Genomic DNA, 20,116 nt, shown 5'->3' on the forward strand with positions numbered 1-20,116 from the left:
GACTTTAGGAGCATGAAACATAACCTCTGTGGTGGGAAAGGAGACTGAGCTGGTGCAGGAGGTGGAGAGTTTCTGTCAGGCTCTGGATCCAGACTTGGGTAGAAAGACATGGACTCTTTTCCACTGTGGAGATGCCCTGGATGATAAATGTTGTGCTGGTGTGAGTCTACTCATACCCTGCACTGTAGTGCCTGAACATTGGATTTTACCACGGGGAATTATGGGGTCATCTCCCTTTGACTTTGAGTCAGGGGTAGGGATCTCACAGTGGTCTGTGCCTATGCACCAAACATCAATACAGAGTATCTGACAGTGGTCTGTGCCTATGCACCAAACATCAATACAGAGTATCTGGCAGTGGTCTGTGCCTATGCACCAAACATCAATACAGAGTATCCGACAGTGGTCTGCCTATGCACCAAACATCAATACAGAGTATCCGGCAGTGGTCTGTGCCTATGCACCAAACATCAATACAGAGTATCCGGCAGTGGTCTGTGCCTATGCACCAAACATCAATACAGAGTATCCGGCAGTGGTCTGTGCCTATGCACCAAACATCAATACAGAGTATCCGACAGTGGTCTGTGCCTATGCACCAAACATCAATACAGAGTATCCGGCAGTGGTCTGTGCCTATGCACCAAACATCAATACAGAGTATCCGACAGTGGTCTGCCTATGCACCAAACATCAATACAGAGTATCCGGCAGTGGTCTGTGCCTATGCACCAAACATCAATACAGAGTATCCGGCAGTGGTCTGTGCCTATGCACCAAACATCAATACAGAGTATCCGGCAGTGGTCTGTGCCTATGCACCAAACATCAATACAGAGTATCCGACAGTGGTCTGTGCCTATGCACCAAACATCAATACAGAGTATCCAACAGTGGTCTCTGCCTATGCACCAAACATCAATACAGAGTATCCGACAGTGGTCTCTGCCTATGCACCAAACATCAATACAGAGTATCTGGCTTTCTTGGAGACTTTGTGTGGGCTGCTAGAAGGCAGCACCTCTTGATACCCCATTGCTCTGCTGGGGGACTTTAATGCTTACATGTAGTGACAGTGAAACATGGAAGGGTGTGACTGGGAGGAATGGCCTGCCCGATCTAAACCCAAGTGGTGCTCTGTTGTTGGACTTTTGTGCTAACCACAGTTTGTCCATAAACAACATGTTTGAACGTAAGGATGTTTCTAACCTGGCACCAGAGTACCTACTTCTGTCTGTATACCACCTCTCTAGGTCTGATCACTACTGTCCCTGCTTGGATCTTCATGCATCACAGACACCTCAGACTGAACCATTGTTTTTGTCTTCCCTGCCAACCCCAACATTCCTCACGACATCACTCTTTAGCTTGGATCAGCATTGTCTCCTTCAAGGTCTGCCATTAATTACAGATGATCCTTTGCTGACTACAGAGCAGTATAGTCCCAGTCTTTTAGATTCACCCTGTATAACACCTCAGTAAGATCGGGCCTTATTTGTCAGTCTTTGTAGCTGAGCTTCTTGTCCAGCCATTTATTTCACAGACTACTGCACCTCCTAACTGAGTGGTTTACCAGCTTATGCTGTCAAATCACTGCAGCTGATTCAAAATGCGGCAGCACGTCTGGAATCAGCCAAAACGCTCTCATGTTGCACCCTACCTCGTCTCTCTTGACTGACTCCCTATCAGATTCCAGTCCTTGGTGCTGCCTTTCGAAGCTGTTTATGGAACAACACCCATATCCATTGTGTCACCTACTTCCCATCTAGCCCTCTTTGGTCAGTTTACCAACACCTCCATGCAAAAATAAGTATGACTCTACATGTTTTTCATATGTGGTTTCTTTCTGTCAGTAAGTCCTTCGGAGTCTTTAAGAAACACATCAACTAGCTCACCCTCCACTGACTTGCTTCATCTGTGACCCTTTAATTTGTCTTTTTTTATTATGGTTGGTCCTGTATTTGTAACTGTTTCATAGGAGCTTTGATTTGAACAGCTCTCTCGTTAGGCTCTTTATACAGCTTTATACAGTGGGCATTGGGCTCCTTTTTCTACATCTGTGCCATATCTATTGTCCTCTTACATCTATAGTATGTATTATTTTTATAATTGACACAGTATCAAACAATTATTTGTTCACCTGGCCATTGGAATTTTCTCACAGTCCTGCTCAGTATCTGATCGGCCCTCCTTTGGCCGCAATAGCAGCATGCAGCCTCCTGGGCAGCTTTCAGCAAGGCTGCTGCGAGTGGCTGGGTCAGGGCTCTCCTATGTGCGCTAGAGCATGTTTTTCAAGTTCTGTTTGTTACTTGGTGGGTCTGCTGGGCATTTTCTCTCCATCTCAGCCCAGAGGTGCTCAGCAGGATTGAGATCCGGACTTTGTGGGGGTCTCTCAAACACTTTCACCTTCTTCTTGGTGAGAATGCCTTTCACACGCTTTGCAGTGTGCCTGGGGTCATTATCTTGTTGGAAAATGTAGCGACACCCAAGCAGTTTAGCAGCAGATGGGATCCTCTGGGTAGACAGAATCTCTTCATACACCTCAGAATGCATGATGCCTTCAATAAAACTGCTGACACCAGAAGCTGCCATGCAACCCCAAACCAACCATGCTTGTCAGTTGGATTGAGGAATTGGGGGCTATACTCTTCCTTTGAGTTGTGCCACACTCTCTGACGACCATCTGATCCAAACATGTTGAATTTCTATTAATCAGACCAAACAATTGATTTTCAGAAGCTGATAGCTTGTCAACATGTTCTTTGGCAAATTTCAGACATTTCGCTGTGTTCTTATTACTTATAAATGTCAGTAGCCTCCTTGACTTTGCAGTTTGTGTAGCAGCCAACTTAAATTTTTCATGGCAAGCTGTTTGATGTACCTGTCTGTCCTTGGACTGGTCTTTTATGGTAGTGTGCCTCATGTCAAGTTTGGTGGCAATTTTTCGAATATAAAGACCTTGAATATGAAGTTTTATGATCCTTTTCCTCAATGCATTGGGTATTTCAGCAGTTTTACCGATGTTGAGAAACTCAGCCAACCCTACAAATGCTTGTGTGGAGAATGGCCACCAAGGGCCCCCAATTACGGAGAATGGCCACCAAGGGCCCCCAATTACCTGCCGGTTTGGGACACCTGCTGTTATGTGTCGTGTTAAATGATCTCTCTTACTGCTGGGAACTCCTCCCGTTGTAACATATTTGTCAAACTGTATGAATAGCCAGGTGCACAAATAATTATTTGAAGTTGCATAATTAGAAATTCCAGAATGTTTTCATAAACGTTTTTGTTTTTTTACATTTTTGTGACATTTTAGACCGTTTTTAAAGTTTGTTCTCCAATAGACTCAATTCCATTTCTATTTCTAATTTTTGGCTACACTGCATATATGCTGCACTGCAGTCCTGGGGAATGTTACGTCATGCCTCTGTATGCTGTGGATTGTATATAAATGGTATGACAATGAAGACCCACTTGACTTGACAAGACAATGTTTTTGTGGTGTATTATGTAAGTCCTGTTATACTGCAAAATTGCACTTACTGGTCATTCATTGGAAGCTCAGCTTAACTGCAGTTCATATTACTAGTTTATAAAAGTCACAGACAATCGGGCTGATGTGCCATATTTAATCCTGGGCGCCATTTACAGATGCTAGTGACCTATGTGTGCCTGGCTGGACAGTTTCCCTTTTAGTGTGAAACAGATACCAGGATGGTTACCTTGATGTGTAGAAGAGCAGGCCTGGGGGAGCTTGGCTCAGCATGTCAGGACCCCTCCCCCAATCAAATGATTGCTGACTTTGCTTGCAGTGTTCATTTTTCAGCTAAGAGTTAAAGCTCAAAGTCCCCCCCCCCCAGGTCTGCTGCAGCCCCTACTTTCAGGTCCTTTGATGGTGTGAATTTTGTGATACTCCCTCAGTGCTGTGCAATGTTTGCCTGGGATATTCCTCCTCCTGTGCACAGTGGATTAAACGCTTTGGCAGGCAGCTCTGTACAAAACGAGACTTTTCCTTGAACGACAGTGGGGCTGGAGGGTATTAGTAATAAGAGAAAGTATCGGTCCTTTCACACTGCAGGAACTTTTTTCAGGACCAGGAGACTTTTGTAGGAATTTGACTCAATTATAATTCTGGAAACTTCTATTAGTCCCTACTCCTGGGTAGGTACTTTTTGTTTGAACAGGAAATACAGGAAGGGGCTTATAGAGAGAAACTTGCTGATTGGTTGACCACAAGCACCAGCTCCAACATGGAAATTACCCGGAAGTGCTGGGAAAAGAGGTAGAAGTAGGGAGCAAAAATGGAGCAGATGGGATTGTTTTTGTATTTCAAATATTAAGTATTTTCGTAGTTTGTATCTCCATATTTATGTCTCAGAAAATTCTACCAATGCAGTTTGATGTAAAAGTGCTTTGACTTTCTTGTCGATGTCTTCACAATACTGTCACATTGTTTTTAGTCTGTGGAAAACAATAGATCTATTTAATAATGAATTATGAACATGTTGTGGGCTATAAGAATCTTTGTCATGGGCTGATACTTTGAGACTTTTCCTGAGTTTCCATCCGTCCTATATTTTACAGGATCGTCCCGTACTGTAAAATAAAATGTTTCGGCCCATTTTCAACTAATACAGAATGCAACTCCGAGCCCAGGAACTTGGAATCATGAACCAGGTTCCTGAACTTCGGTGGCAAAGTGCCCTGTGAGATTCCTTCCGCCAGCCAGCACTGAATCTGCCACACAGGTATCTGACCCACAACCTGGATGTTCTTTCAGGGACACAAACCTCTTCAATGCAGCTATTGTACGGTATACTACTGCAATAATGTTAGCATTACAATAATTGAAAAATAAAATAACTAAAGCAAATGAATGAGGAAAAATGTAACATAAATGGGATTGTAAAGTTTTTTGTTTATTAAGATATACATTTGGATTTTTAAATTATTTTCTCATCTATTGTCCAAAACAAAAAAAGCATTGACTTGGGATCTATAAAAATATAAAGGAGAATATGAAGTGCCTTATTGCCACATATACAACAGTGAAGTATTTTACAAGAGCACAGATTTGTCAAACCGTTAGGAAACCATTTACACCAGATGTGAAAAGCGGTCCTCTGGCCCACGCACAGACCCTCTCTGCTCACACCTTTTAACACTTGCTCCGAAAAGCAGTCCTCTGGCCCACGCAGACCCTCTCCGCTCACACCTTTTAACACTTGCTCCAAAAAGCAGTCCTCTGGCCCACGCACAGACCCTCTCCACTCACACCTTTTAACACTTGCTCCAAAAAGCAGTCCTCTGGCCCACGCAGACCCTCTCCGCTCACACCTTTTAACACTTGCTCCGAAAAGCGGTCCTCTGGCCCACGCAGACCCTCTCCGCTCACACCTTTTAACACTTGCTCCGAAAAGCAGTCCTCTGGCCCACGCAGACCCTCTCCGCTCACACCTTTTAACACTTGCTCCAAAAAGCAGTCCTCTGGCCCACGCACAGACCCTCTCCACTCACACCTTTTAACACTTGCTCCAAAAAGCAGTCCTCTGGCCCACGCAGACCCTCTCCGCTCACACCTTTTAACACTTGCTCCGAAAAGCGGTCCTCTGGCCCACGCAGACCCTCTCCGCTCACACCTTTTAACACTTGCTCCGAAAAGCAGTACTCTGGCCCACGCAGACCCTCTCCGCTCACACCTTTTTGCTTCACCGCTTATGCCTCACCACACAGGTGCTTCCATCATGATGTACAGCAAACCACTTACATCCTGCATCATCATCTCTGCCTTTTCCAGGGCTTTCATCCATCTTCTTTACTGGTCACAGGAGCACAGTTTTCTGCAATGATAAGGGTTCCCTATGACGGAAACAGGGCCCCCTCCCTAATCCACTGCATGCACCCTCCAAAGTCTCAGCTACACTCTGCAGTGCGTCTTTGTTCTTCCTGCCAGCTACACACTGAACACGCTGTCCTGTTCTTAAAAGGACCCATCAGCACCTTCACATCGAAACCATTGCAGGACTCGAAATGTAACCAATACACAGTGTCGCGTCATTTACTGAGATCATAGAAAAGATGAGGTAAGAAACATTTAAAAAAAATTTACATTTTCAATATTTAAACTATAATTCAAATATATGTAAGACAGACAAAAGGTAAGTTGTCAAATCACACACATGGGTGGGGCGGGGCTCTATTCCGGGGTGGAAATAGGGATATAGTTGGGGTGGAGCTATGAGTAGCGATGGGGGAAGGGGTACAGTGAGGGTGGAGCTGCGTGCTGGGCTGGGGGAGACCGGTATGGTGGGAGCAGGCTTGAGTGCTGGGCTGGGGGAGAGGGTACAGTGAGGGGTGGGCTGCATGCTGGAGGTGGGTACGGTAGGGGTGGAGCTGCATGCTGGGTTGGGGGAAGGGGTATGGTGGGGGCGGACTTATGTGCTGGGCTGGGGGAGGGAGTTTGGTGTTGCAGAGCTGGCTGTTGCTGGCAGTGCAGCATAATAGGAACCAATCCCAGTTTGCGCCACCTCTGGTCATTCTGGTCAGAATCCAACATTTTTGAAGCACAACACCCCTCCTCCCAACATCTTTTTACATGATTTTTCTTTTAAAATATCCTGGGATACCTCCACCTGAGATGTGCCGAGACAAGCCTCACCCACTCCTAAAAAAACCAATGCAAGATCTTGGTGTTACATACTCTACAGAGAGCGACTAAGACCTCACATCTCCACTTCAGTCAAAGTCCTCGCCCCCAATTCTAGTATGTCCCTTTAGCCGGTGTGTTCTGAGTCATTCTGTCACCCTTAGGCTCCATGTAAATATTCAGTTTAATCGTATATTCCAGTAACACAATATTCTTCTGTTTCTTTCAATGGAAACTTTTGGTCACCATATAAAGTAAAAGTCTCTGACTGAAGATGTACTGTGTAAAAGGCTTTGTAGTTTCCAAACACAAAAAGGAAACAACATAGATGAACAGGCAACTAATATGGCTTTAATACACCCAATTTCCTCTCAGCAGATGTACAAATAAACTCTTGTTTGGAGTTTTCTGGTTTTTTTCGAGGTAGAAGTTTTACACTCTCTCTAGGTTGTGGATGAGTGTTTTCCTAAAATACAGTCAAACCTCGGAGTGCGAGTAACTTGGTTTGCGAGTGTTCTGCAATATGAGCAAATTTTTTTTGGTACATTTTAACTTGATAAACGAGCGAGGTCTTGCAATACGAGTATTATGTATACGCTTTGTCTGCCGAGCGTCACGTAATCAGAACTGAACTGATAGTTCTCTCTCCCTCTCTTGCTGCGGGATTGTGGGTAATCATTTCCAAAGCTTGGTCTCGGTCTGTGTGCCTCACTCGTATAGTCAAAACTTAGTAGAAAAGCACCACCCGACGAGCGATGAAGCTGTTTAACGATAATGCAATGTCCACATTTCCAAAAAATCATAAAGGAGGTAAAAGCAGCTGTCATTGGACAGGTTCCTTGTTAAAGTCGCACAAAAACAAAAAGATTCCAGTGAGCTAGTGATGTGGTTATCTGTTACTTTTGAGTAATCGTTAGTACTGAGTACTCGGCAGTCCAGTATTCGTCACTTAACACTTGTTACCCAATACTCATTACTACTTAGGTTGGCTATGCATACAATAATTAATGCTGCTACCTATACTGTACCATAGTTCGTAAGCCTACAGCGCTTAGCAGTGTCGCATTAGTGTGGGTAATTTGACACATGATGCTATTGCTGGTTGTAAGAACTGCAATCATGATTGCTTTCTTAAAATTGAGAGCCTATATAAAAAATATAGCCAAGTGAATAAAGATTATAAGAAAGAAAAATCTGAATGTTGTAATTTCTATTATGAGTATTTATGCAGTAGGTCTATTCTAACAGTTACGTTATTGATATTGGCTTTTCATGCAGTCAGTTAACTCAGAAGTCAATGTGCTGTCAAGCTGCTATTAGCTATTTATCATACAGTTTTGAACAAAGACCGTGGTTCTTGTTAAGAAACATGATCATTTGTATTTCTCAGCTGACAGCCGGCTATTAGCTGGCCACTCTTAGAAAATATCCATTAATTAGGTACAGACGTCATACCGATGCTCAGATATTTTCTGGCTAGTGCCAGTTGACCGTACATCTCGACTCCAAGTGCATCCCGACCGGCTATTTTGACCTTTTTGCGTGGGTGGCTGCATAGTCTACGATTGCTGCAGGGACAATGAACTTAAGACGTACATATATCTTCTGTCATTAGAACAGCGATGGGCAACTAATTACCTCGGCCAGTGAGTGCAGTGACTGAGCCCTCCCCCCTCCATCAGACTCATATGTGGGCCATACAACATGCTGGCAATGAGCGCAGGCTTCAGATAATGGAAACCATCTGCAACTGCATGCCAGTCAGAACTGCCGCAGACAACAGTCTGCATGGCCGTCCTACAAAATTACGCTCCTCTTCTCCTCTCTCGTCTCCCTCACACCATCCACAATTCTTTTCAAAGGTAAAGTGCACGTTAATTTGTTTTTATGTATTTTTACTTTATATTTGTATTAATCATTTGTTTATGAATATTTTGGGTTGTAGAACAAATGATCTGAGTTTCCATTATTTCTAATAGGAAAATTCGCTTTGATATACGAGTGCTTTGGATCACAAGCATGTTTCCGGAACAAATTATGCTCGCAATCCGAGGTTTTACTGTAAATTGGTAGGTACAGCTGTATTAGTGAGAATGAGGCAGCGTGTGGACATGAATAAAAAGGGAGACTCAAAATCTGCAGAGAATGAAACAGTCTGTCTCTGTGTTGTTCCAGCCACTGAAAGCCTTGGTCTGGCTCCTGCTCCACAGGGATGGTACAGAACTGGTAACTGAGCTGGCAGACTATCCTACAGGAATCGACTGCCATGATTTCCTGCTATTGGTGAGCAGTATTATGCTTCTTATTGCTTACTTCAGCTCAGCTCTGAGTAATAATACAGGTTCTAATCAGCACAGCCACACACACACATCACAGCCCTCGCCTTAATCGGATGTCACCCCCAAGAGAGTTTCCAGGTTCACTGTGCTTCCAGCCACAGCCAAGGGGGCCCTGGCAGATACGGTGAAGTTGATGTGTGACACTGACACAAGCCTGAATACAAATACAGTTTACACATTTAAAGTAAGTGCAATCAAGCCTTTAGGGAGGCTGCCAGCTGCACCTCTGCTATTCCCACAAGGTGCTCAGCAGCTCCAAAATACTCGTAGGCATATTACCAGTTTGTATGCTTTATGCCGCATATAACATTGTACAGGCAGGTTGATATACCAGCCACTCTTATGGGGAAAGTTAATACAAAGTACAGATATTTGTACCTGCAGGCTGACAGAGGGGACAGCCTGTAACCAGCAGGCAAAATGACCCATGATGGGGCTGGATTTACCCCCCCCCCCCCCCCCCCACCAAATTCAATCCGGTCTACTAATCAGCCGCCCCCCCCTCCCCCTCAAGCTAATTTAAAGGGCTTAATTTAGACAGGAAGTACTGCTGGGTCCTTCACCCTCAAAATGGATGGCACCTGACCCACGAATGTATGTGGTATGTGGGTACACCCCCCCCAGCAGCATCCAAGATGCCAGAGCTATGGCTGCGTAGCTGTGGACCTGAAGGGTCATCGGAAAAGGAACTGACCATGATAAACAGAAGAGAAAGCACTCTACACTACAATACAGAGGTTAAAGCAATAACTCATCAAAAAAAAGTGAGATGATAAACTTGGATGGGAGGACGGAACAATAGATGTCCAAGGGAATAGTGCAGAAACACGCAGACTCATGCATGCGGTCAAATGCGCTCACTTGTCTGCAGACGCAGACACCGTGGGTCTGTTGACTCCAGTCATCTGTGTTTCCCTAGACGGTAAGGCCATCCGTCAGACCCCTCTGACGTCTATCCACCCTACCATCAGCCCGCAAGGCACTCTGTGGGAGCGGGGCCAGGCTGGGGCCGGAATGGCTGGATTTAAAGGTCCTCAGTGTAGATAATGCAGGGGCTGCTGTCCTCTCTGGAGCGCAGTTGCACACTGGCGATGAAGCGGCGGCTGGCGGCGGTGGCATTGTAGAGCAGCGTCGTGCGGTATGTCCGCTTGGTGTGCTTGGGGAACACGATGGTGACACTCTGGTAGTGCAGTGGCCGCTGGCGCGGCTCCAGTTGCACCTCCGACTTGTAGCTCCGCCATGTGCAATCGCGCAGTGCCACCACTGTCTCGCTGTAGCCCGTCACTGTCGGAACCGGTGCACAGTAGACCTGGTTGCGGAAGCGCCTGTCTGAAGCATATCGAACCTCTGTGCTGCACCTGGGAGACAGAGAGGATACTAATCTGCTCAGAGAGACTATCCTTCCCTTCCAAGAGAAGTGCAGTCGGTACAAAGGGGATCAGCTGACACCCAATAGGAAGCATTGATTCACTGAGAGCATGCTGAACCACTGATCTGACCTGACCATGCACAAGGTACAATGTCCAGTATACAGTGTTTCTCTAGGGCAGGGTTTGGTGGACACATAATGCAGACCTTCATGCCCATTCATATATGCTCATTTTTTTGGACTTGTGCAGAATACCGGAGCAAAAACCATGCACACATACACATGGTCACACTGCACGCACACTGCACACACACACACGGATGCACACACACATACACATGGTCACACTGCACACACACACACACAGACACACACTGCACACACACAGTCACACCACGCACACACACACTGCGCACACACATACACACTGTCACACTGCACACGCACACATACACAGAGACACTTTGCACACACACACACACACGGATGCACAAACACAGTCACACCACCCACACACACTGCACACACACATACACACGGTCACACTGCACACGCACACATACACAGAGACACTTTGCACACACACACACACACGGATGCACACACACAGTCACACCACGCACACACACTGCACACGGTCACACTGCGCACACACACACACACACACACGGATGCACACACAGTCACACCACGCACACACACTGCACACACACGGTCACACTGCACACTCACACATACACAGAGACACTTTGCACACACACACACACACACACGGATGCACACACACAGTCACACCACGCACACACACTGCACACGGTCACACTGCACACACACACACACACACACACACGAATGCACACACACAGTCACACCACACACACACTGCACACACACATACACACGGTCACACTGCACACACACAAACACACAGGATCCAAACCCACGATTCTGGAGGTATGAGGCCACCACCACACTGCTTTTCATTCAAACATTTCCATCCAGTACAAAATCCGCATCTAATCCACAGACTGCACTGTGCACATGTAAGGCCCTAATGCCTAGCGCAGCAAAGCAGCGCCTTTCTGCCCCAGACGGCACACAGCACAACTTCCTGTGCGGTGCTCGGCCACGCCCCCGCGGCCTGTTACCTGATCTCCTGCTCCGGCTCAGGATTGACCTCAATGCTCTCTCCAAACACCACGGGGTACAGGCGGCACTTGGCATCTGCCCCCGTAGAATTCAGCAGCAGGTATGGTAGCTGTGGAGGGACAAACTGTCAGAAGTCAAAGGCCTTGGCCCTCACACACACAGACCACAGACAGACATTAAGGAGATTTCGTCATAATTAAAGACTTTACACCCTCTATCCACCAGCTTTCGTAATGAAAACCACCATATTGTATAATTGGTTGCCCCTTGTAAAAAAGCAAACCTAATGATCATCTGCAAGATAATTGAAATAATTTAATAATTACATTTTTTAATTACATAATTTAATAAGCTAATTAATGTAATAATCATAAAAAATTTGGGTAATATAGATAATTATTAAATTGTCACCATTTTTATTAATTTAATCATTACCGTTAATCATTAATAATTTCATAATTGAAAGGAAATGCAACAATTAAAACTGAAACAATTAACCAAATGTGCCGGGTTTCTGTTCCTCAGTATAAATGGCAGATTAACATTCCATTCTGCAGTTTAAAGAGAACTGCTTTGTGTGGTGATTCATCTCAGCTAATCTTGTAAGGGGCCAAATTGGAAAAACTGCGTTCAGAGATGCGATTTTATACTGCACTTATAGTAATGGTGCTGAAATGTGGACATTTTGGCTGCTACTGATATATTTTTGTCTAACATTATGTGTCGGTACTTGCTAAGATTCTGTGGATGTGTGTAGCAAGCAGTGAGACATCAGTGAAGTTACACTGACTTGGGAGACTGCAGTGAGGAATATGCGAGGTCCTCCCAGCGGGAAAACGGCGGATCGTGGAGTGCAGTCTTCTCCATTATTTCAATACTTATGAATGAATGAATGAATGAATGAATGCCACATTTATATAACACTTTTCCAGACACCGAAAGCGGTTTACAGAATCAATGGGGAGCCACTTCACCCACCACCACTGTGTAACACCCACCTAGGTGATGTGACGTCAGCAGTTCTACAGCAGTATATTCATCACACAGTAGCTAAGGTGATGAAGGGGCAGCACTAGGTAACTGGGATTCACACTGACCACAGGATTGGCCAACCTGCTGGCCACAGTGTCCCCATCGCTGCACTGGGGCACTGGGATTCACACTGACCACAGGATGGGCCAACCTGCTGACCACAGTGTCCCCATCGCTGCACTGGGGCACTGGGATTCACACTGACCACAGGATGGGCCAACCTGCTGGCCACAGTGTCCCCATCGCTGCACTGGGGCACTGGGATTCACACTGACCACAGGATGGGCCAACCTGCTGGCCACAGTGTCCCCATCGCTGCACTGGGGTTCACACTGACCACAGGATTTGCCAACCTACTGGCCACAGTGTCCCCATCGCTGCACTGGGGCACTGGGATTCACACTGACCACAGGATGGGCCAACCTGCTGGCCACAGTGTCCCCATCGCTGCACTGGGGCACTGGGATTCACACTGACCACAGGATGGGCCAACCTGCTGGCCACAGTGTCCCCATCGCTGCACTGGGGCACTGGGATTCACACTGACCACAGGATTTGCCAAGCTGCTGGCCACAGTGTCCCCATCGCTGTACTCAGGCACTGGGATTCACACTGACCACAGGATGGGCCAACCTGCTGGCCACAGTGTCCCCATCGCTGCACTGGGGTTCACACTGACCACAGGATTTGCCAAGCTGCTGGCCACAGTGTCCCCATCGCTGTACTCAGGCACTGGGATTCACACTGACCACAGGATGGGCCAACCTGCTGGCCACAGTGTCCCCATCGCTGCACTGGGACTTATGAGTCATTTGGAGGGGTAAGAGGAAGGAGACAGAGAGAAGTACAGTTGAAGCAGATGAAAAGGCAAAGGACTCCATAAGGTGCTGTATTTAAATCCACGTAATAATGCTTTTTAAGTGATGCCAGCGGCACTTTCTCATCCCAGCATCTCATGTTTCTCTCTCCCACAGCTGTACACACACACACACACATACACACATACATATACACATACCAGCCCCCCTCCCCAGGCCCAGGAAGGCACCTGCCGGCTGCTGGACAGTGTACCCTCCTGGCCGAGGAAGGCACCTGCCGGCTGCTGGACAGTGTACCCTCCTGGCCGAGGAAGGCACCTGCCGGCTGCTGGACAGTGTACCCTCCTGACCCAGGAAGGCACCTGCCGGCTGCTGGGCAGTGTACCCTCCAGGCCCAGGAAGGCACCTGCCGGCTGCTGGGCAGTGTACCCTCCAGGCCCAGGAAGGCACCTGCCGGCTGCTGGGCAGTGTACCCTCCAGGCCCAGGAAGGCACCTGCCGGCTGCTGGACAGTGTACCCTCCTGGCCCAGGAAGGCACCTGCCGGCTGCTGGGCAGTGTACCCTCCAGGCCCAGGAAGGCACCTGCCGGCTGCTGGGCAGTGTACCCTCCAGGCCCAGGAAGGCACCTGCCGGCTGCTGGACAGTGTACCCTCCAGGCCCAGGAAGGCACCTGCCGGCTGCTGGACAGTGTACCCTCCAGGCCCAGGAAGGCACCTGCCGGGTGCTGGGCAGTGTACCCTCCAGGCCGAGGAAGGCACCTGCGGGCTGCTGGGCAGTGTACCCTCCAGGCCCAGGAAGGCACCTGCCGGGTGCTGGGCAGTGTACCCTCCAGGCCGAGGAAGGCACCTGCGGGCTGCTGGACAGTGTACCCTCCAGGCCGAGGAAGGCACCTGCGGGCTGCTGGACAGTGTACCCTCCAGGCCCAGGAAGGCACCTGCCGGCTGCTGGGCAGTGTACCCTCCAGGCCCAGGAAGGCACCTGCCGGCTGCTGGACAGTGTACCCTCCAGGCCCAGGAAGGCACCTGCCGGCTGCTGGGCAGTGTACCCTCCAGGCCCAGGAAGGCACCTGCCGGCTGCTGGACAGTGTACCCCCCAGGCCCAGGAAGGCACCTGCGGGCTGCTGGACAGTGTACCCTCCAGGCCCAGGAAGGCACCTGCCGGCTGCTGGGCAGTGTACCCTCCAGGCCCAGGAAGGCACCTGCCGGCTGCTGGACAGTGTACCCCCCAGGCCCAGGAAGGCACCTGCCGGCTGCTGGGCAGTGTACCCCCCAGGCCCAGGAAGGCACCTGCCGGCTGCTGGGCAGTGTACCCTCCAGGCCCAGGAAGGCACCTGCTGGACAGTTTACCCTCTGCATTAACATTTGCACGATTTAGGTTCTGCTCTGTTTTAGACCTTGGCCCCACCCCTCCCCACTGTGTTTAAATTAGAAAATGGAGGTCACCACAGTCTTATGCAACAGTCTGCAAGCTTTCCGTGTGGCATGGTCACGTGATCAGAACTCTGTGGGGGGTACGCAAAGAGAGCAGGCTAAAATAGAGCCGGTCAGGGAGAGCCGAGCAGCAGAACTGGAAAAAAGAAAAACAAATCCCAGGCATGGAATTCTCCGCTGTGGGGGGTCCAGTCAGAATGTGCATGACTTGGGGGGGGTCTCAAAGAAAAGACAGTGTGAAGCTATTTGAGCCTCTCTCTGTAATCCTGGAAGCCTCCGAAAGCTACTGAGGAAAGCAGGAATGCGTGACCTGTGTATGTGTGCGCACTTGTGCGTGTGTGCCCCACCTTTATGGGGGGGGCACTCTTCTCTTCATGACGCAATCTGAACAAGAGATAAAACAAATGAAAGAGGAAGCAAGTAAAAGAGAAGCGAATGAGAAACATGGCTGTGTAACACCTGAAAACACTTCCTAAAACCAACAAGTTAGTACCTCCCTATTCTGCATCAGGGGGTACAGATGTCTGTTTTATGCCTGCACACATTGGTCAGAGCATGCTTTCATTGAGGGAGGTTCCTTCCTATTTTTATTCGTGGTACACTCCACAAATAATGAGCCAGAAAGCACATACTTATTTTGATCTATTAGCCAGATCTGTTCTAACACAAGATCAAGGGCAATCAGACTTATCAGAGTATTTGCACTTGGAGGAAAGCGGTAAGAAAGCAGCGACAAAGAGAGAATTTGGGAAGGTTTCCTAGAAAACAACGGAAGGCTGTACGTGCCGCAAAGCAGAGAGGGGGATTAGTGCTGGAGCCAGGAGGCCTGGGAACGCAGGACAGGAATTCCTACCACTGCCATCCTCATGGGGGCGCTGTATTGTATTTTTCATTGCTGTGCTGCTCTTCCTGCTCTGTGAATATGCCGAATCTCCCAGGGTTTGGACAGTAGCACAGCAGCACAGAGCTTTGGCGGCACGGCTTGGTGTACATAACCCCCCCAAACAGCCTCAGCCCCCATGTACTGGCAATGGCATCATTTGATATGATGGGCTAAGCAGCACCATCAGTGAGAGGTGAGCCCTGGGTTCTCAGCACTCACCCCTCTGCTGCTGACCTACAAACACCACAACCTGGACAAGCGGTAAGATGCAAGGCAGGCAGATATAGATGACATGCCAAGGACTCTGTGGTGCTGGGCTGCCCTATCTCTGAGTACCTGCGGGGGGGCAGTCCGTGTAAAGTAAGTCCTAGGGGAGGTAAAGATGTGATATGAAGAGGCACAGAGTCTGAGCTCTGGGTTAGTGCTGAGAGTCACGGTCCAAGCTGGGAGCAGCAGAGCTCTGCTGATGTGCTGGAAATGACCATCTCACAAGTAATTATACCATTTACTATTAAACTTCACAAAGCTAAGAAATCATTTGTAGAAAAGGTCAGGCATATCATTGTATCGTCTGTTCTGTCAAACAGCAACATGATACAATGTTGATTAATTTAAAAAAACAAAATTTTTTATTTTGAAAATGTTTTCTTCATATGAACGCCTTTGGATTCTTAGATTCTATAACTGAAAGCTCAGCATCTGTTAACCAAAAGATCAGACTGCATCCTCCTTGACCATATAGTCTCATAACAAAAATGAAAAATATTATTTAGATATGTATTTTTTCTTAGTTTCAATAAACACATAAACAAACAAATAAAATTAAATATTCATTATCAGCGACAGCGAGTTGTTAAATCAAAGGCACGGATAGGATTTCCCACATCTGACACCTTAGCTGTCAAATGTGTCACTGTTATAAATGTCAGTAATTGTAAATAATTCACACATAAACAAACTGCATGTGCTCATCTGCATTTAAGGACGTAAACAAAGAACATAGACTTGATGACATTCATGATATTAGGCAAAAATGCTGATGTTGGCGTGTTGGATCTGACGCGAATTTCATATGTCTGGGATAATACCGATTGCACCTGCGTTTAAATATCCCTTGAAAATATATAGGCCTACATTACGTCAGTCATTAGTGGGCAACATATAAGAATGAAACCTACTGAGTAATGAAATTATATGAACTTTCATTTTGTTTTGGGCACACCTTCTCGCAGACCTGTTGGGGTAACCGTCTTCTCCACGGTAAGGCATAGAAACCGACCGAACATCCATCCATTCATCCATCACCCTAATCTGCGATGCTGTTCCAACACTGACGTTTACTCCATGCGCTGTTTAAAGTGTCGCATCTATCGTTTGAAGAATAGATTTGACTTTTTTCTTACCAGCTTTCCCTCTCTACTCTCCCTCCTCCATTGTCCATGTTCGGTGGGGGTAGCGCAGCTCCCGGGGCGCGGCTCCAGCAAAGCCGGGGACAGCGAGTAGAAGGGCGGGCTGGGGCTCGGGGGCAGTCCGGAATCCGGACTGTCGAGCAAGCCCTCCCGGTTCTTTCCTTTCAGACTGTCATCCATAGCTTGCAAGTGTAGGTGCCCCACCATTTCTGGGACAGCTCAAAACAAGGAAAGCCCAGGCGAAACTCCCCGCACAGTGATTACCTTTCAGTCAGGCGTCGATAAGAAAAGTCGGTAATGGAAGTGCGTCAAACAAAATTCTGATAGCAAAAATACAAAGCGATTTCCAATGGCTCATCCGGAAAACAATCTGCAAAGGAAAAATCAAGGATGCACCATAATGTTTTCAGTTTAACTACTGCAAACTCACAGCCAGTAGTTTTTAAGAGCATTTTCCATCTAGGATCTCAGTAATCTGCATCGCCCAGAACTAAAAGCAGATAGTTTCGACCCGTGTTCCGCAAGCAAAAAAATGTAACGAAATCTCGTTTACACAACAATGTATCGAAATCTTGTTTATAAAAATGCGTCCGCTTGACTGATTATAATAGTCGTTTAAAAATAAATAGATACATGTCTGACAGCAGGTCTCTAGCAAATAGCAAGTCTCTAAAATGACCCACTGCTTTCCGAGTTCAAATCTCAGCTTGTCCGAAGTTGGTAAATAGCAATATCACTTTCCTCGAAGTATTTTCAGAGCACAGTAATCGCAGCGGAATCGGTCTGCCCCCAAATTCCCCACCCTGTATCGCACAGTGTCCCATTCACGTAAAAAACCAAACAAAATGAAGAAAAATAATAGCCTTATGAAACTTAGAAGAATAGAAAAGTACCAGAAAACAGCTGTCGCCTATGTCTCCCTGCGCGGTACTCCACACTGGCACTTTATTGCTGTGAAGCAGCCAAACAGCGACGCGGCTCCACTGCGAAATGTGCGGCCGGATCTCGAAGGCTCCGCTTAATGGGAGTGATAGCGAGTCCAGCCCCGCTAATTCCACATATGGCCAGTAGGGTCCGCGCTTGCACACATCCGCTGCAGCGTGGCTGAGCAAAACTCACGGAGCCGCGTGTTTCACAATAGCCGCTTTATACTCCTAATAACGAGGCATATGGTGACAGGCGCGGTTTACGGTAGCATTCTAGAGTGGACTTTTAAAATACATATTTCATACAAAAGAATTATACAAATTATAAATCAGTATAGTTAGGGGACTAGGTTTCATATTAACATTGTGGAGGGGGGACGGGGGACGGGTATGCCTGGGTTAGAGGTGTGACGTCACGTCGGCCTTATAACGCGATTCTCTAGTCGCGGTTTATACAGTTCCTCAGTTATTACTGTTATAGTTACAATATATACCGTGAAATTTATCATTCCATTTTAATGTTATTCATCTTCACTAATATGGTATCTTAAGTACATTAATTCCCGTATTATGAACGCTGAATTTGCGGCAATTATTAAAATTATGCACAATTGCAACAAGAAGATCTTATGCTAGAGACCCTTACAAGTAAATAATGGGGATTTACTGAATCTCTTCTTGGTAATAAATTGGACTTTCTAGCAGCACTGTTTATGAACTAAATGACTCTGAGTTTCTGGTCATTTAGTAACGTTTTGGTAATAAATGACAGGTCTGACCCCATTTTTTGACCGGCTTCTTACTCATTCTTATGTCCTGACAGCAATCACAGTGGGATGACTGACACAAATGCTATGTACCGCTGCGGTATCAGCGTTTCAATTTGTGCCATGCTGTTAACTAACCAAACTAGTTGCAGTTTGCACATTCAAATAATATACTCTTTATGAAACTTAATCGACATGAGTCGATTAAATTCCACTATTTCACTTAACCAACAGTTAACTAATGAAAGGTTATTATAAAAGGTCACATTCGGTTAAGTTCTCACACAAAGCCGTACTGCGTTTATGAATTTTATCAGCGGTTTATCACCGTTCTGTATGTTCTCTTTACTCACGGGTCTGGAAGTGAGTATCTGCCTGGAGTTTAGAATAAACCGTTTTAATGGAGGGTAGGGGGTCTCTAAATAAAAACTGTAAGAAAAAAAGCTTTTTCTTATGTAATGAGATACATTAATCGCATGTTTTTTTTGTTTTTTATTTTTCTGTAAACCAGCATAAAATGTGACATCACTGACAGGGATCACTCACCTAAATCTACATTTACATTTACATTTACAGGATTTGGCAGACGCCCTTAGCCAGAGCGACTTACATAAGTGCTTTGAGACTCTGCAATGAATTTCCGATGCTAGTTGAATAAGGACCCAAGCTATGAATACTATCTCTGAGAACTCCATTGAGTAGTGCAGAATTTATTTATTATTTTTTTATTACTATTTATTTATTTTTTTAAACACACACCAGAAAAAGAGTCGAGTAAGAATATAGAAGTTCAACGTCAGGTATTTCTGAAAAAGAAAAGTTTTGAGTCGTCGCTTGAAGACATTCAAGGATTCAGCTGTTCGGACATCTAGGGGGAGTTCATTCCACCAATTAGGTGCCAGGACAGAGAAGAGCCGAGATGCGTGTCTTCCTTGTGCCTTGAGGGGAGGTGGGACCAGTCGAGCAGTGCTGGAGGATCGGAGAGATCGTGGTGCAGAGCGGGATGTGATGAGGTCCTTTAGGTAGGATGGTGCCAGAGAATTTTTGGCTTTGTATGCAAGCATCAGTGTTTTGAATCTGATGCTTGCAGCTACAGGAAGCCAGTGGAGGGAGCGCAGCAAAGGAGTGGTGTGGGAGAACTTGGGAAGGTTGAAAAGAAGACGAGCAGCTGCATTCTGAATCAGTTGGAGGGGACGGATGGCGCTCAGTGGTAAACCCGCTAGAAGCGAGTTGCAGTAGTCAAGGCGTGAGATGACGAGGGACTGGACGAATATCTGGGTAGCCTGAGTGAAAAGAAATGGACGTATCCTCCTGATGTTAAAGAGGAGAAACCGACAAGAGCGAGAAA

At 46.8% G+C, this 20,116-nt stretch overlaps 2 protein-coding genes and 1 long non-coding RNA gene across 53 annotated transcripts; all 3 read right to left on the bottom strand.

Annotated features, from left to right (window-relative positions):
• Nucleotides 1–4,898: 4,898 nt before the first annotated feature.
• On the bottom strand, nucleotides 4,899–9,459 carry LOC125715992 (uncharacterized). Of its 2 annotated transcripts, none has more exons than XR_007384239.1 (2): nucleotides 5,398–9,459; nucleotides 4,899–5,277 (listed from the first exon to the last, which is right to left on the bottom strand). It is a non-coding gene; the product is annotated as an uncharacterized LOC125715992 (long non-coding RNA). The 2 variants fall into 2 exon arrangements; XR_007384238.1 differs by having other exon boundaries at nucleotides 4,899–5,337.
• Nucleotide 9,460: 1 nt separating this feature from the next.
• rflna (refilin A) lies at nucleotides 9,461–17,282 on the bottom strand. Its single transcript, XM_048988177.1, has 3 exons — nucleotides 17,070–17,282; nucleotides 11,503–11,612; nucleotides 9,461–10,343 (listed from the first exon to the last, which is right to left on the bottom strand). Exons 1-3 carry the CDS (start codon nucleotides 17,280–17,282, stop codon nucleotides 10,010–10,012), a joined length of 657 nt encoding a protein of 218 aa, XP_048844134.1. The 3' UTR covers nucleotides 9,461–10,009.
• On the bottom strand, nucleotides 11,607–17,076 carry LOC125715794 (latent-transforming growth factor beta-binding protein 4-like). 50 transcript variants are annotated; one of them, XM_048987940.1, is made up of 4 exons: nucleotides 14,640–17,076; nucleotides 14,508–14,551; nucleotides 13,892–14,419; nucleotides 11,607–13,847 (listed from the first exon to the last, which is right to left on the bottom strand). In XM_048987940.1, the coding sequence occupies exons 1-4, from the start codon at nucleotides 14,712–14,714 to the stop codon at nucleotides 13,337–13,339; spliced, it is 1,158 nt and encodes a 385-aa protein (XP_048843897.1). In that variant the 5' UTR covers nucleotides 14,715–17,076; the 3' UTR covers nucleotides 11,607–13,336. The 50 variants fall into 50 exon arrangements, 49 of the variants coding, with proteins under 49 accessions (XP_048843897.1, XP_048843923.1, XP_048843982.1 ...); XM_048987966.1 differs by having other exon boundaries at nucleotides 13,892–14,243; nucleotides 14,332–14,551; XM_048988025.1 differs by having other exon boundaries at nucleotides 11,607–13,979; nucleotides 14,068–14,287; nucleotides 14,332–14,551.
• Nucleotides 17,283–20,116: the final 2,834 nt, after the last annotated feature.

Source organism: Brienomyrus brachyistius, chromosome 2, assembly GCF_023856365.1.
Source record: "Brienomyrus brachyistius isolate T26 chromosome 2, BBRACH_0.4, whole genome shotgun sequence".
In the NCBI taxonomy this organism is placed as follows: Eukaryota; Metazoa; Chordata; class Actinopteri; order Osteoglossiformes; family Mormyridae; genus Brienomyrus; species Brienomyrus brachyistius.